The following is a 17,128-nucleotide window of genomic DNA, read 5'->3' as shown; positions in this document are numbered from 1 at the left end:
ATTAATCATACTTTGGGAGATTTGTTGTGATTTAAATCGCTTTTCTTCATAGACAAACATATAAAAATAGATTACAAAAACCCAAGATATAAACGCAGGCTTGGCTGTAGATTATTGCACCGAAGCTACCGGAGCCTAAACCGCTGCTGCTGCTGCAGAGGCTGCAGATTAAAGAGGCAATGCAGTGCCCCATCACTGCCATGTAAAATCTTTAATCTATATTAACATGCAATGTCCAGTTTCTTTGCAAATGACATCAAACAGGCTTAAACCCTAGACGGCACGTTAAAACACGACAGCCGGATGAACAGAAGACGGCCTGCGAGGCAGCAGTGAATACCTTCATGGTGGGAGTGAACACTGGGGGGCAGGATTTTTATGTCATGCTTGTTGTGGAGCGCAGAGGCTTTTTCTGCAGCTTTTACTAAAGCACGACGGTACGCAGAGAGCTACGTAATGAAAATCGTGGCTCATTCGGTCTTTTGAAGAATACTGAACAAAGGCTGAAGGAAGACTGCAATTCTGTGGAATTGTGTTGTGATACACAAAGAGCAGGAAAAGGAAACCATGTGTCACGGGCCTGTTAGGTTGTGGCTGCTGTTACCTGCTGTGTGTTGTTGGCTGTGTAGGGCAGCATGGTGGACACATGAAACATAATCTCGTAGTCCTGGTAGCGCGTGTAGAGCGAATGTGTCCCAGTTGAGTCGGCTGCACAGGTACGCAGAGAAAGAGACAGACAGGTAGAGATTTAGCAGAATCAGTCAACGTCTCTGAAGGAAACACTAAACTCAGGCTGTCACAGCCGGGATGAAATGTGTCCCGTTCGCTGTTCTCCGCTGCTCACTCAAGGGAAAACAGCTAAGAGATAATCAGCAGTGACTATGCTATTTTGCAGGCATTACTCAGATTACATGTGGCTAGATAGGAGTTATCTTCGGCTTTCTGTGGTGCACTGATGCCCTTCGGATAATCGTACTGCGACAAGGTGAGATGTAGCCAATAGATGTGGGTGTAAATGAAGTGTCTGTAGCTCACTCTTGTTGTCCAGCTGAGCTCGGTATTTTTCCCAGCCCTTCAGTCGCACCCGTTCCCCGAGCAGATCCAGAAACTTCTCAAATGCCGGCCCGGAGCTCTCGTTGTTGTACATGTCTTCCTCTGAGCTCTGCCCGGCCCGGCAGTACATTATCCCAACCTTTCGCTGAAAATTCAGCTGGAAGATAGAGAGGCACAAAAGTTATTGAGCACTGAAAAATATACAGAGTTAGAGTGAGAACTCTCATTTCTAGCCTTTATTTGATATTTTACTTTACAGGAAAAGGCAAGGGAGTTGGGTATTACTGAATGTAAACATAATCAAACTCATCACAGCTCCCAAGACTTTTTTTAACTGGTCATTTCTTGCAGTTTTACACTTTCCACCCAGATCACTTTGTGTCTATACGCCACTCTGCCTTTAATCATTAGTTTTTATTAAACTCGCTCTTCCACAGCACGTCTTTTGTCCTTTCTTCCTCCCATCACCTCCAACTGGTCGCAGCTAATGGCTATCCTGATGTACTGGAAGTTTTCCTTCCCACTGTCACTAAAATATTTGGTTATAGAGGTTCGTCTAAATGTGTTTTTTTTTTTTTATCTCTACTGTTGTAGAGCTTTATACCCAGGGGCGTAATATTATGAATTATCTTGCATAAATAGGCTATTGATTTTCTTTATTTATTTCAGGTATTACCAGCAAAATAGTTGCATGTTTAGTCATCGTGGAATTTACACAGATTTATTTATTTATTTTAGACCCCCCACAAAGTTACGCCGATGCTTATCCCTTACAGTATAAAGCATCGTGAGGGGACAAGTGTTGTTGTGATTTGGCAACATGTAAATAAAATAACATTAAATTGAATTAAATTGAATATATAACTTCAGATGTGGGCTAGAGAGCACCTACAGGATAATGAAGGAGCTTCAGCATTTGGCAGGTTCTGCAATGTCAAAAAAGTCAATAGAAATAAAGAAATATGGGTTTTAAAAAAACGACTTCAATGTTGGGTAATCAGCAAAAAATATTTTGCATCTCACTAATTAAATGTTTGGTGCATTTTTATATTTATTAGTACCTTTTGATTTCATTATTTAAATCTCATAATTTGTTTCTTTTGAGTGTTTTTCAAACAAATTGGGACACTAAATGTTTTGGGCTCAGGATGCGTGACAAACAAATGTTAAAATTTTTAATCACGACAAAATATGAAGTGTTAATTAAAAACAAATTGAAATTTGAATGAATCTTACTCAGTCAATAATATTTGCGATAAATACAGAAGAAAAAGCAACGGCTCCAAGTCAAACAATACAGGAGAAAAACAAAGTGAGAGCTTTTTGCTTTTTACTCTTTCTGCAGCACATAATCAACTTGAAAACAATTAGCTTACAGCTCCAGTTCTAATGGAATAGAAGCAAATGTAATAACTGGGTTAAATGACCTCTTGGACAGCAGTTGTAGGCTTTTAACATAAAGTGGAGAAAAATACACAAACCCTATCTGATGCCGTTTGACACAATTTACAGTTTTCTGCCCGACACATGCAGCAGTCTTCAGTATCACCGGTGTCGCGTTACTCACCCCCTGTTCATCCAGTTTGAGCAGGGTGTCCCGCACCTTGGGGGAGTTTGAGGCCAAGCGAAGGCAGTGCTGGTTCAGCTCAGGCATGATGAACTCCAACAGCCTCTTGGGAGTCAAGCCTCTGGGGGTCGTGTGTCGAGCCGCAGAGGGCACCGACTCCTCCAGGATGGAACCTCGCAGAGTCTTCATCTGCGGACGGGATTCACACTCAACACATCCGGTCGAATCAATTTTACACACAGGACAGGAGAAGCGCGCTGCTTTTACCTCTGTGGTGCGAAATATGATTCTACAGTTGTTCTGAGCGCCGCTGGATCCTTCTTTCTCCTCTCGACGGAAGCTGATGGCCACCGGCCCGAGGCGTTCGTCAATTCCAAAAAAATTCTGATGTTCTGCGACGGCAGGACAGACAAATAAATACTGAGAGGAACGAGACCGGAAGACCCACAGTGGGTCAAACAACTATCAGAGCACCTATAAGGCTTATAAGGACCTGTACAAAAATTATAACAGAGGGGAGGTGAGGGGGATTTATATGGAGGACCAAAAATGGCAACATAATGTAAAATGTAAAAGAAAGAGGTTCAAAACCATAACTCTATTTTGCATTTTAATTTTCATCTATTTCATCTATTAAAAAAACAATCTCAAAGTGACTAATATTTACTTTAAACCACCTCTCTAAGCAGAAGACTCTACCTCTTCATATCAAGGCAATATGATGGCGAACTCAACAGTTGCTGAAAATAAAGTGACTCAGGTGCAATTACTCCTACCTACAGCACTGAAGGGAAACTGAAGGCTCTTGACCCTTTATTACTCACAACACACACAGTAAACACTCATATAAATAAACACTCACAAGGAAAGGCTAAATTAAAATAAAAAGCATAAAAAAGTGACTGAATGAATTTCACATGGCCTATAAAGGACGGGAAAATTCCTAAATCTTGGTGAGTGTTAGACTTAACAGGGAACAGCTGAAAAGTAATTGATCGTAATCCTTTGACACTGTGCCACGTACCTTTCATGTAGAAATACTTGCGATAGTAATGGGCTCCCAGATCAGCATGCTCTATGAAGTAGTTGCTCTTGCCCTGCTGCTGCACATTGCTCTCTCTGGGCTCTTCCAGGACCGAAACTGCATCGTTGGGGATGCGAAGGCTAGACCAGAGTCCCTTCCTTCCCTGGGATCGACCCAGGCCCGCCTGCTCCTCTCCTCCAGTCTCGTTGCGGAAGTGGGGGCAGCTGAGGAGGAGCTCGTTATCGTTGCCATCACCTTCATCTAGCATCATTGACTGTTCGTTGTCTTCTGCGTTCCCTGTGCTACCACCCCCGCCCTGCGCAGGTGAGGATGGGGTGGACAGGGAGAGGGGACGGGGCTGGGAGGCAGCTGAAGCCCCTGAGGTGATATTCTTTTTCCGTCCAATGCTGTCTCTGTTTGTGGCTACCTCGGTTAGGTCAAACAGGATGCTCTGCACGTCATAGTGAGCAAAGCTCCTCACCCAGGCTCCGCCCCCGATGTTGTCATATGGAACTGGTTGAGGGACCTGAGAGGTCGTGGGTTTAGACTTTTTGCTAAGACCTTCAGGCTTTGGTGGCTTAACGGGTTTTGGGCCATCCACCGTGCAAACACCTCGAAAGTATCCATCGGGTTCTGGAGGGTGTCCCTGCAGCCCTAAAAGCAGGAAAGGGTCTTTGAAGCGGAGGGCACTTGGACTCAGGGGTCCCTGGTCGTCTGCTCTTGGCTCCTGGGCTTGAGTCTGTCTCTCGAGTGATGACAGGCTGCCGTACTCCCTGTGTAACAGCACACCTGTGTCTCCCTGAACCCCAGCATCCACCTTCTCACCAACCGCTCGCGCTGTTTTCCCCCCCGCCTTCCCAGAGGAGTCCAAGTCCCCAAGTGTGACATCGCTGTTACTTCTCTGCATGATGTGCCCCCGGCCCATGGACCGCAGGGTCAACCCGGCGCGGCTCGGGGTGAGGCTGTCCGCTTCGGCCCCATCGCCGTCCCTTCTTGGCGGCCACTCCACTACACCCGTTTCCCTCTTGGGGTCAAAGTTGACTGCTGCGATAGGCGGCCGCTGATTCTGACGGCGAAACTTGCGAATGAAGAGGTCGTCTGACTGCATGGTGTCCACCTGACAAACCAACTCCAGTCCAGCGGTATTTTCTCCACTCTGCTCCAGGGCTTCCCGCTAACCCCACCCTCCCAGTTAAATTGTTGTCCCGGTCTCTATGGCGCTGGTGTGAAATGGGAACACTGAGCGAAAGCAGCAAACTCAGTCCTCATTCACACCACTTACGAAGGCTGACCTTCTTCTCCACTCTCAGGCTCTCACAGATGCTGTGTGAGACACTGCACTCTGTCAATACGTTCCCAAGTGTGGAAGATGAGGACACGCGAAAAAGTGCTCCTGTTTTCTGCAGCGGTCCATCCAGGTGTGCAGATGTGTGTTTAGGTGGTACTCCAGTTGCGGGGTGCTCCTTCCTGTAAAGGATGTGAGGATCATCACTGGAGCCTGACTCTGTGTCCTCTGATTAAGAGAGGCTCCTTATGTATCAACACAGCGTCCTTCCGTGTGCACGCTTTCAGTGCCTGCGGCCTCTCTTTCGGTCTTATCCACCGGCAACCTGTACAGAAAAGAAGAGGAAGAAAAATATAAGTTTGGACCCCATCGTCACATTTTACCCACACTGATATAATCTCAATCAACAGCTTTATATTCAGCCCGTAGCAGTTCACCAGAAAAAGATTTGATAAACAAGTACTGAATTGCAACAATAAGGCAGTAAGCAGGTCTGACGTGTGTTTTATTGTTGAGTAATGCCTTGTACCTCTGTTTTCTGTTTTCCCTCATTATTATTCTTTCCTTTAGACACTTTCCGTTCCAAAGTTTCCCTAAATAGTTCCATAGCAAACTTAATACTCACCACATCCACCCCGCACACGCTCACAATAGACAGTATTAACACAGGGGAGGGTCCTTCCTGGCTTACTGACAATGTGCCAGCATACAAGCGAAATAAGTGTACGCCGTGTCTCTTACCTCCCCTCCACCCCGACACTGTGCATTCGCACACCACCAAACAGTTTTGTAGTTCACTCCCGCGCCAGTATTCAAACAAATACGTCAGTATGGACAACAAAAAGCGTTTTAAATAACTGCAAATGCCGTGTTTTGCGACAGATATTACTTTCACTATTTTGAGAGTCATTGAAAGTCAAGAGGGTTTGAGAAAACGACAATGAAGCAGAGTGCTTCCCTGTTTTTAAGCCCTAAAAGAATTCATCTTTTTTTTGTTTCAACAAAGCCGACTTACCGTCAAAGTGGATTCTGTCCTAGGTACAGATCAGCCTGTTTGTGTCATCGTTTGTTGCTCGCACCCTGTTTTGGACCAAACTGACGTCAATCAACTCAAGCTGAAACCTTTTTGTCGCTCTCAATAAGGTACGAAGCTTCTTCCTGTCTAGTTTTTTTTAAAGCACCCATCTCCTCTATCGAGCTTGCAGCCTAAAGAGCAGGTGCAGCGGTGCAGAGCGCACACACATTCACATCACACTGACTTACATTCATTTCCTTCTCCCAACTCTAACGCCAACCGCTACTTGCATTAACCCCGGCCCCCCTAGAGGTTTTTATTTTGTCCCCGAAAAAGGGGTCGAGTCCCCACAGCGTGATTGTGTAAACTATTTTAGGTCCCCACAACATGCACAATACAAGTACACACAAACACACACAACACAAAAATATGCCAAATAGTGAGGAAGTCACAAGAAATCTTGGTTTCCCCTCCTTGCTGCTGCTCACGTTCGCATGATTTTTTTCACCCAAAGAGAAAATATCAACGTGCAGTTTAAACGTTGGCGCTAAAAATGCATTTAAAAAAAAAAGCAAACGTTGAATAAGGATCAAATTTATTTGTTCATTTGCTCGCGTGTCAAGATATGCTAATGAACGTGAAGGTCAGCTTATATCATCGATATGAGCACTGTGAGCAGGAAGTTCTCTCTAAAGGAGATTGTGTCTAGATTTGAAAAAGGGGAAACAATGATTATTAGACTTCTCTATTATTGTTTATTCTAACAAAGCATTCATTGGAACACATTCAACATTGCCTTCAGTGCCTATTTTTCCATTATTCTGACAATATGCTTTTATAGACATGTTATCATTGATCTGAACTGTGTTATAAACTAATAATACACTAATAATACAAGCTGCCATAGATTTTCAGAAGCTGTTTTGTGATTTCTTACTGATAAAAATTGAATCTGCGTTGTGTGCACACCTCTCGATGACTACTTCAGACAAACATGCTGTGTTTTCAGCATTAACTTAAGTATATTTAGTTGGAATATCCTCAAGTTTCTAATCCAACCTAAAAGCAATCACCATCTGTAAACACTCTAAGTGTAAATTTCTCCTCAGGTTATTTAATCCCCAAACTTTGTAGAAACAAGCCAAGGACGTGACCTCAGCATTCTTCGTGGTACCTCGAGGCTCTGCGTGTACGTAAATGTTTATCCTTATGGCTGGCTACTATCTGTAACAGTGTTACAGATACGCTGTGGCTCAGTGTGAATGAGTAATATGTGTAACTATGTGTAAATATAATATTACTTTCATATCTGTCTGAACTAGCGTGAAGACGCTTATTTTGCATGCCTGGAATGGGAAAGAGAAAGCACGGTGAAGTACTGAATTAGGGGCAAAAGTCTTCTCATTTTTAGCACCTCTGATTAAGTCGGGGTTTCCCGTGGAAGCCCAGAGCGGACTTAATTAACGCGACGATCTTAATCTAATACTGAAAAATTAAAATGCAATTCCTGAATTTTCACAAGTGCTGTTCACTCAATATCGTTCTCTGTTGAGTGCACTGTTCCTTTGGAAAACAACAGCCACGAGCTGTCCTCGTGTTTTAATTTTGAACTTAAAAACACTGACATCAAATGCGCCTGCTGATGTTTTAGTGTAGCTGCATTACATAAGGGGTTTTTTGCTCCATTTGAATTTCATCTACCGCAGAGCTTATTCAATCTATGTAAATGAACTGTTAAATGCTGTTTTACTTTCTGTTTTGAAATTGTGAAAGGTGGATATTGCTTGCACTGTATTTTAGTATTATAGTATTGTTTTAATTAGGCCCCCAGTAAGCTCCCATACTCCTCTCTTTCATGCGAGACTCCTGATCTGACAATGAGCACCAGTTAACCGCTTTGCTTGCCTCTGTGTGTGTGGAGTGCTGCAGCTTCTGACATTAAAAACCTGCTCATGTTCCCTCCTGGAAACTTTCAGATGTTCAACACCTATGTGTGCACAAATGATCTGCGTCTATGCCTATCTGCAATCATTACATGCAGCGTCATCTGCATGCTTCACAATGCTTTGAAAAAGTGTGAGCAATCAATTCTCTCCACCGTCTCAGAGTGGGGGTGTAGATTATTGGCAGCAGGTTGTTTTTGGAAAAAAAAGATTTAAAAAAAATCGCAGATTGCTTTCATGTTGTTCCAACAACAATCTGAATGCCTGAGGTCCACCAGAAGCACTCCTTCTCTCCACCAACACACAGTGCTGGTTGAACTTGGACACTTATCAGTCGGCCCTTTGTAAAAATTCACATGTTCCTGAGCTTCTCGGGACCTCAAACCATGAATCAGTCCTTGTTTCCATAGCAACCTGCCTGGTGCCACCCTCTCTATGTGGCATGTAGTCCACCGAAGCTTTAGAACAACCCTGTTTACCGAAATAGCTCCACTTTTGTCAAACAAGCCCGCGACTGGTGACGCTCATGTTCATAATGTATGGTAAACTATAAGAACAAGACAACCTCCAAGTATTCACATGTGACACCATTGCTATTTCAGCTACACTGGCTTCCTGTTGAATTGAGTACATTTTAAGATCCTGGTCTTGACATTTAGAGCCTTGCATGGATTGGCACCTCCCAACATCTACGATCTGCTACAGCCCTATGTCCCCAGCAGGTCCCTGACGTCATCTGATCAGGGCTTACTTGCTCTAAAACAGACCACGATGGGAACTAAGGGTGACAGAGCTTTTGCCACTGTGGCCCCGAGACTGTGGAACTCTCTCCCTCATACATTAAGAACTCGGTGGTGGTTGTTTTTAAAAAACAACTCAAAACTCACCTTTTTAAAACTGTTTTTGGTTCAATTTCTGCCTGTTTTATATCGTCTGTTTTACCCTTTTATTATTTGTTATCTTATGTGCAGCACTTTCTGATTCTGTCTAGAAAGCTATATAAATAAAATTTTTTATTTATTTATTTAATTTATTTATTTACGAGGAAAACAAGGTGGACGCTGTCATGCTGCGACTTCCTTTCATAAAATCAAAACATATTTGTGACTGATGGGATTCATATTTCTCAGTTTTTAAGAATGAAAGTTAGTAACAGACATTATATACAGTAGGTGTCGCATACATAGACGTGTATCAGAGTGATGGCCGCGGGATTACAAAAGCGACAGTTTGCACTGCAACAAAACACATCTGTGCATCCGACAATTTGTCTCGATGCTCCAGCTTTGACAAAATCTAACAACATTACAAAATATTACGGTAGCACTCAATCTGCAAACACATCACAATGTGTGACTGTTTTCCACAGTGCGCCAGCTGCTTAACATCTGCCATAAATACGAACACACGCGCGCAGTGGTGACCTTGTTAAATTGCTGTTAAATGATTATTAGGATTACAATAACTTACTTTACACATATGCGGTGCACCTCTGTACCAAATACATGTCACAACTCATTTACCACAAATTAGTTCTCATATTTTTTTTTTACATGAAACCAGAAATATTAAATGGGCGTTCCCAAAGCTCATCTTTAGGATATTTATAGGTGCTTCTCCAAATGATTACTGTAGTTCCTCATAGGTTCCCATTGTCCTGGAGTACCTGAAACTGATCATAAGCAGACATCTGTGTTCTGCTTTTGCAACGTTTTGCTATCATAATCAGACAGAACTGAACTGGAAGCAGCTTTAAAAAAAATGGCACCGAACTTGGCCGATTTGGTTGATTCGCATCTTCACACGGGTGTATTTTCTACATCTGAGGGAAATGTACAGAGTTTCTTTCATGCAAAAGAGCAATGTTTTAAACATTGCTGATATACACTTTTACAAAAAAAAAAAAAAAGCCTGCCTTTTCCATACATTTGCCAAAACAACTGGCCATGCATGAATGCACAATCCATGTCAATACAGTGCATCTTAAATTTAAAAAAATAATCTTATTTATGTCAATTAAAATAATGATTAACGAGCTTCAGAGGCCATGTTGCAATGAGATAATAAAAGTTGTGTCACCTGCTAGCACTGTCCTGACCCCGGGTGTTTACTAGGCATGATGGGTGTGTTTAGCAGTTCAGAATGAGCCTTTAGGGGTGACTATGCATGGAACCATGATTAGTCCAGATACCAGAAGGGTAATGAATCTGTCTATTTGACAGACTCTCTGTATGTAGTGAAGCAAGCCTGAAACTAACTCTAATCAAAGTCTAAATCCTGAAGAAGCAGTAGATTCACTGTGGGTTTCAGCCACCACCAGGCAGTGGGGTGACTTCACATGTGTCAAAGGAATAATTAGCCACAGTAACTCTGCAACTGCAATTTATAGACACAGCACCCAAAACAGTCTCTGTTTTGGGTGCTGTGTTTTGGGTTTGACACTGAGTGAAAGGGTAGCACTGACCACGGGAGATGGAGTAGAGCCATTATTTCTGTGGCTTGGCCCTTTTAGCTGCCTCTCAAATTCTTTGCTAAGTGTTTTACTACACAGCGGATGATTCATCCATCCTGAGTCCAGGTCCTGGTCTTTCTCAAGCCGTGCCTTATATGTGTTCCACGTGAAGCCAGACGTTATATCCCAATCAGAGCAACAGCTTCAACGGAGTCTGACGTTCTGATGTTCGGACAAAAAGCATCAACATTAATTGAGCAGGTGAGTCTCCTCAGACATATCAATATAATTATTTTTCCAGCAGCTCTTAACTGATATGCACACTCGGTTACCTGGGTATTCATCAACTTGACCTGCGTTACTTTTCCAATAATTTCTAGGTTTACATTTTCCCCCCAATTTTTCCAAACCCGTAAAACACTATTTTAAAATCTCACGATTTTTCTTCTTCTTTTTCCTGTTTGAAAGCAAATCAGTCCCTTTCTTACCTTTGAACACAAAACGTCTTCAACAAGATCTTCAACAGAGCCACACTGGTGTCAAAAATACATATTCTCTCTGAAGTCACTGAAGAGAAACTGTCCTGTGTGTTACCACGACAGAGAAGTGCGTCATATACCTTGTGAAAAAGTACAAAGCAAAGAGGAACTGGTGTTTCTGTCCCAGCCCCCTCAAGTTTCTGTTTAATATATTTAGGAAGCCATTATTTGCATTTTTAATGTTTTTGGGGTTTTGTTGCTACATGCACATAAACTGCTACGGCACAAATCATTGAAAACCAGCTTAATGTTTTCCCAAGATCTACCAAGCTGAGCAATTTTATGAGCAAATATCAGTCTGGCTTAAACCAAACTCTAATATGACCATAAGTGGATCATCTCATAATAGCAGGACTGACTGAGGGTGCAATAAAAAATAACTTGGGATATTAGGCTTGAGACAATAAACAGTAACGGGAAGCTCTTTTCTCAAAAGCTTTCAGTACAGCTGATTGTACATTGATTGTAAATGTGCATGTGCATGTGATGATTCTGTATCTCGCTGGTTTAAAATCTATTAGCACTAGAGGATCCAATATCCTAACAATGCTGTTGCTACTAGAAAAAGGCTAAAGCTGATGCCATCATTATGATGTCGTTCATATTCTAACACAATAAGGTTAAACAGCAAGTCGCTGTCCGTGGAGATGCTGCTCAACTTTCTTTTCAAGATATAGCATGTAGCATGACACATCAGCTATCTACTCCAAATATGCACAAACGCGCCTACATCCACAGATTAGCCTACGTCAGATGACGCAGGAGTTGCTGGAAACTATGCTTGACCTCCCCCGATGCTCTCCAAGCCACAGTTTGACCACCACATTACCAGAAACTTGACCCGTATACTGTCTGGGCTGGCTAGCGCAAACCACTTCAACTGTTTGAATTAAATGGCATCAATAAAGAGCACAGAATGTGATTTGGTCATGATTTACACCTTCGTGATCTGGTTGCGTTGCCATTTAAATTGACTTTTCCCCACACGTGATCTCTGTCACCCCAAATTAGCGAAAACAGCAGCTTCATTTTCCTGCCTATCATCCAAAACTGCTGGTTGGAACTGGTCCTATATAAATAATATATAAAAATGATTGCAGTTTCTTTGTTTTTCTATTTAGTTATATATTCAGTTGTATAACCCAGGCATGCACCTCATGCTCTCCAATATTTTTTTAAAGCTCCATTGCATCTGCTAAGATCACTGGGAGGCTGCTGCCTGCTTTTTCCTGCAGATACTCCCATGATGCAAGAGCCAGAACTCCATCCCTGAGAAACTTAATAATACATGCAGACAGCAGTGTTTAATACTGCATCTCAGAACTCGGCCTCTGGACGGTAATGATCTCCGTGTTACGCATGCTAAAACAGTTTATTTTAATGCCAAGTAATGCTTCCCGCATCAGAAGCCATGACAATATATGGCTCTTGATTTCGTCGCAAAAATTAAAACCTGAAACTTTTAAGCGAAAGGGGAACGTGAACAGACTTCCTGTCATAAAATAAGCTTCTGAAAACGTAACTTATCTTTCACATTCGAGCTTTATTGCACATACTAGTATGGATTCTAATTTTCATGCTGCGAAACTGTTGTACTGAAGAGTGGAGCATTTAACTGTGTTCATCTCAATCTGAGTTTGAGGCCTTCACTTGCATCACAAAGAAGCGAGCCCCGGTCCATCACTCATCTTACAAGTGGGAAGTGGAAACCTGAGGCACAAACACTGAGGCTCGACCTCTTCGTCATATCTGAAGGTTAAACATTTAAAGGGAGAAACTGATTTTTTCTTTTAAGAAAAAGAAGAAACATATACTTCAGTTTGTAACTTTCATCAGACATTCATGCTTCAAAGAGAATTATTCTTTAAACATACCTGACCGGGTGAAAATCTTTAAGTATTATCTGTCTTTGCATAGTGCACCAGATGGGCTTTGAAGGACCATTACTGCTCTGGGCTTGGCTGGCTTAACTGATGACAGTAGGTGAGTACCACGTCCGTGTTAAGTCCAGGACAAGGTTAATGCGCCTCTTGTGTACAACGTTAGGACACACGCGGAAGTCAGAGGAGAGTCAAATTAAACATGCACAGTTTTGGGGAAGTCACGGCCGCTTGACTTATTTTGCACCGGCTCATGCGAGTCTACGTCCTGTGAAACAGGAAGAGACGAGTGACTTTTGAACTCCGAGAGGATGTGTGTCGTCATCGTTTGTACACCACACTTATTGGAGACTGGCTGCCACACTGCAGAGTGAATGAGCACTTTTTTTTTTTTTTACTTTGTTAAAGTGACTCAACCTTCAGCTCATGTGCTTTTATCGTAATTACCGCCGATGGCGCAGCCATTGCAAGCGTTTGACCGTGAAAAAAAAGATAGCCTCCCGATCAAGACGATAGAGATTTGATCTGGTTTCCCTTTGGGTGAAGCTGCAGCAATCAGCTTAACAGCTTAGCAGCAATTAGATCTGATCAGTGGCAAAAGTTACTGCAACTCCATCACGTCAGGTTGTGGCGGTCATTTCGACCTGCAACTTCTTTCTGTGCTTGGCATCTTTCAAAGACGAAGCTGAAGTTGTGAAACACCACACTTGTCGCCACAGATGCATGCAAGTCTTTCAAAAGACACTGTTTTGACATGTGACCATAAAGTGACACACACAGTTTGACTCAGGCAGCTATTAGAAAGTGTCCAGCTTTGCAGGACAGCTCCTCTAACACCACTGTCTATCCTTATAGTTAAAAGCTGTCTTGCTGATTCTTAACCACAAGGTCTAAATCAACTCCTAACAGTGATTGATTTGGGGAAATTTAAAGCCAGGTTCAGTCTCACTCTCATTATTGATCGTTCGCAGTCCTGCTACATTTGAGATCAGGTTGCATTCCTGCTCTGCCTCCGAATATGTGACATCGAGCCGGAGCAGCTGCAGTGCTTTCAAGAGAGTAAATGTGTATTAATGTGGCTGGACTTGATTCAAAAAATGAGTACATTCTAATGCCCAACACTTGCTCCGGCTTCCTCAATCTTCCTCATGGACCCACTACCACACTGCAAACAGTGAAGTGGGCCAAGTCCAGAGGCTTCTAAGTAGATGATGCACTCTCGTTCTTTTGTGATGTGTTTTATTCTTCTTTTTAATTCAAACAGTTTTGCAAATGCTCGTCTCAACTATTGGTCCCCAAAGACACATAAGCCTCCATTCCTGTTGGCACCTGGTGCTCAATGGGCCGATTTTAACAAAGAGGATAGCTATCAAGGTGACAAGAAAAACAGCAGGTTTTTGAAGAGTCTCAAAAGAAATACATCTGCCATTACTGTGAGCAATATTTTGCAGTGACACAGGTACTCAAGCCAACAAGTATGACCTGTCAGAGCCTGTCAGAAAATTTCTGTGCAGTTCTGCCTTTGATAGTACACATCCATCATCGCTAATGGAATGAAAGAATTGTTTTTAGTCTTGCTTTTATTATGTTTTTGCAGAACTTCAAGGTGATGCTGACAGGAGAGTGGTTAGTCAGAGTTGTTGTCGGCAGTTATTTTCTTCATGACAATCGAAGTGTCACGGCTCAACAAGAAAGCAATGACTGCATCTGGTATTTTGAAGCATGAGTGACAAAGTATGAAAAATGCAGTTCTGCAACTGGACGCTAAAGGCTGGTTTAACGAGCCAGTAAACTCCAATGGACTTTCATGTTAAAATGTTAAAAATTTCAGTAGAAATAAATTCAATTTGATTCTGTTCGCTTGTATTTATATAACGTCAAATCACATCAACTGTTGGGTACGGTGGCCCCTAGAGACAAAGCACGTACAAACTCCAAAACACGCACAAACTCCGAAGCACGAACAAACTCCGAAGCACGTGCAAACTCCGAAGCATGTGCAAACTCCAAAACACAACGGAAGTGCTCCAGGACGCTAGGGGCAGTGTTGAGCTTCTCTCTGAGCAAAGCACACTGACTGTTAGCTAACGTCAGATTTGACTCCATCATAAACCAAACGTTCATAGTAATTAAAAACAAATCAAACAAACAACAGTTTGCACATTACTTTTCTTATAAAGCGTGGTTGTTCTATCCTTGCAGGTGTTTTCCGCCGGTATCCAAGTCCATGTGTTTGCAACAAACTTGCTGTTTATTTTGCAAATCGAGCTCAACACTGCCCCTAGCGTCCTGGAGCACTTCCGTTGTGTTTTTGAGTTTGTATACGCTTTGTCTCCAGCTGGCCACCGTAGGTCGGGTATGATTAAAACCCCACAATAGAGAAAAAACAAAGAAAACAATCAAACAAGCCCCTGTGAGCAAGCACGGCGACAGTGGGAGGGAAAACCTCCCTTTTAACAGGAAAAAAAACCCCTCTGGCTGAACAAGGCTCAGTGAGGGGCTGCAACCAGCTGGGGGTGAGAGGAGGGAGACAAGATAAAAGTCAAACAAGTTCACTGCCTGGCACAAGAGATGACTTGGGTCTCTGGTTGCAGTGGTGGTGCCTTTTTTAAAAATGTTAATTTAGCTAACAAAACAATATTATGGCTTGCTGTGCAAGTGTCTGTGCGTTGTGCCCATGGAACCTATGTATGTGGCTTGCTTAACAAACCTGTTAGCGTGAGCTGATAACTCAGCTCATCACTCTTTCTTCAACATATTGCTGTAAGAAACCAACATGACCACAGCCAGAATACTGAAATTGAGGCTCATGAAATCAGTAGATGAGGTCATAGTCACTACATCCATCTTTTACCTACAGTCTATGACATCAAGACTGTCTGCTTGCTTTATTGTTCTGTCGGGTGTACTTAGTTCAGTGAGAACTTAAATGTACTACCCTGCAAAATGACCAATAAGTAAAAAGAGTGAAGTGTCGTTTGTGTTTGCATCAGCTCTGCTGTACTGCACTGTTTGTTATGACTATATATGGAGGTACAGATTTCCTCTAAACTCTATAGATAGAGAGGCCACTCAACACAATTTAACAGATTTCATACTTCAAGGAGAGCTGTTCTCCCTGAAAGACAGAAAATGAGTCTATTACATTATTAATAGGACGGGGTAAAAAGGGGCGAGGGTTTACCATGTTAATTATTCATTGTTTGGTTGCTCCCTTGTCCATCCACGCACACACACAGCAATCACTGGAGCTTTATTTGTTATGATTTTTTTATTTTTTAAATCTAAGACTGCGCCCGACTTCTCTCTCTGTACACGTGCCTCGTCTCTTACAGTAAGCAAGTATGGTTAAGGCCATCTAACGTGTGACTCCAGTGGTGTCTCGTCCAGTTTCAGTTCTTTTTTGGCCGTCTTTTTGTAAGCTGAAAAACAAGCTGCTAAAATGGAAGAAGAGGCTGTCAGAGCACAAAGTACAAATCTGAAAGTTTCACAAATCACTGCATTTGGTGATCATTTTGCATTATTTTAATTGCCCGCCTAAATGCAAAGAGGAAGTATGCTCCGAAAAGCCTTTTCTATAGTATTACAACCTACAGGAACTTCCTCTTGCATTAAACAGCGCAATGCACAACTCACGCACTCTCATGCACAAATTTTCTTTCTATCACAACTGTGGTGCTGTTTGTCCACAGTTAAATAAAGATACTTAACTCATGCTATTGTTTTACATGTTATTTGCCATGACATCAACTCTGCGCGCTGGCAGAGCACTGCCACTTCCTGTAAATCTGAAAATACACCTTGTGGCACACCACGAGAGAGACGAAGGCAGAGAGGTTTAAGGCACAGATGCGAGAGGTACTTTGAGAGCATGTGTGTCTTTGTGTGCGTCTGCTGACTCTATAAAACAGTGTCCTTATAGATGTTGCACGCTGTCCACACAGAGACAGGAAGAGCAGCTGTCCCCCTGCAAATGCCCCGTTTCTGTGTGCCTGGGTTTGTGTGACAGAGAAAGGAACTGACCCTCAGCTTCATGACTGTATCTATTATATTGAGGCTCAACGGTTCACTGTTACCCCTCCGTCATCTGTGCAACCAGCTCTGAGGCAGAGGAAACGAGATTGCTCAATATTGCTTTAAAGGCACGCTGAAGAGTAACTGTACACTGTCTACTTCCAGAGGAAGAGACTCCGACATCCTCTGCTTCCTCACTGTCCCTGCTGTAAAGACACATAAAATAGCTGCAATGCCGATGCCCTGAATTCATCACACGTTTTAAGCTCAACATCTTTGTTTACTGGAGCAAATCGAATCAAATGCCGTCCTCACTCACTCTAAATAAGTGTTGCTTATGACTTCGGGGTACAGGA

General features: G+C 42.7%; 1 protein-coding gene across 6 annotated transcripts in view; it reads right to left on the bottom strand.

Annotated features, from left to right (window-relative positions):
• The window catches only part of sipa1 (signal-induced proliferation-associated 1), a 37,503-nt gene that overhangs the window by 13,756 nt on the left and 6,619 nt on the right, over window positions 1-17,128 (bottom strand). For 4 of the 6 annotated variants that reach the window (XR_015131268.1, XM_086308495.1, XM_086308499.1 and 1 more), the window contains exons 2-6: window positions 3,645-5,254; window positions 2,888-3,012; window positions 2,621-2,809; window positions 1,036-1,210; window positions 605-708 (exon numbers count right to left, since the gene is read on the bottom strand). Coding sequence is in view for 5 of the 6 variants with exons in the window: in XM_086308495.1 (XP_086164621.1) it covers window positions 605-708; window positions 1,036-1,210; window positions 2,621-2,809; window positions 2,888-3,012; window positions 3,645-4,752 (1,701 nt within the window). In the remaining variant the exon portion in view is untranslated. Of the gene's footprint in view, window positions 1-604; window positions 709-1,035; window positions 1,211-2,620; window positions 2,810-2,887; window positions 3,013-3,644; window positions 5,255-5,944; window positions 6,199-10,827; window positions 10,921-17,128 lie in introns of those variants that run through there. The other 2 variants (XM_086308496.1, XM_086308494.1) reach the window with 2 other exon arrangements.

This window comes from Aulonocara sp. 'chitande type north' Nkhata Bay, linkage group LG10 (genome assembly GCF_057382095.1).
Source record: "Aulonocara sp. 'chitande type north' Nkhata Bay isolate Kocher_YH1m ecotype deep benthic linkage group LG10, A_spYH_male_GT1.1, whole genome shotgun sequence".
NCBI lineage: Eukaryota > Metazoa > Chordata > Actinopteri > Cichliformes > Cichlidae > Aulonocara > Aulonocara sp. 'chitande type north' Nkhata Bay.
This window is presented reverse-complemented; position numbering and strand designations above follow the sequence as displayed.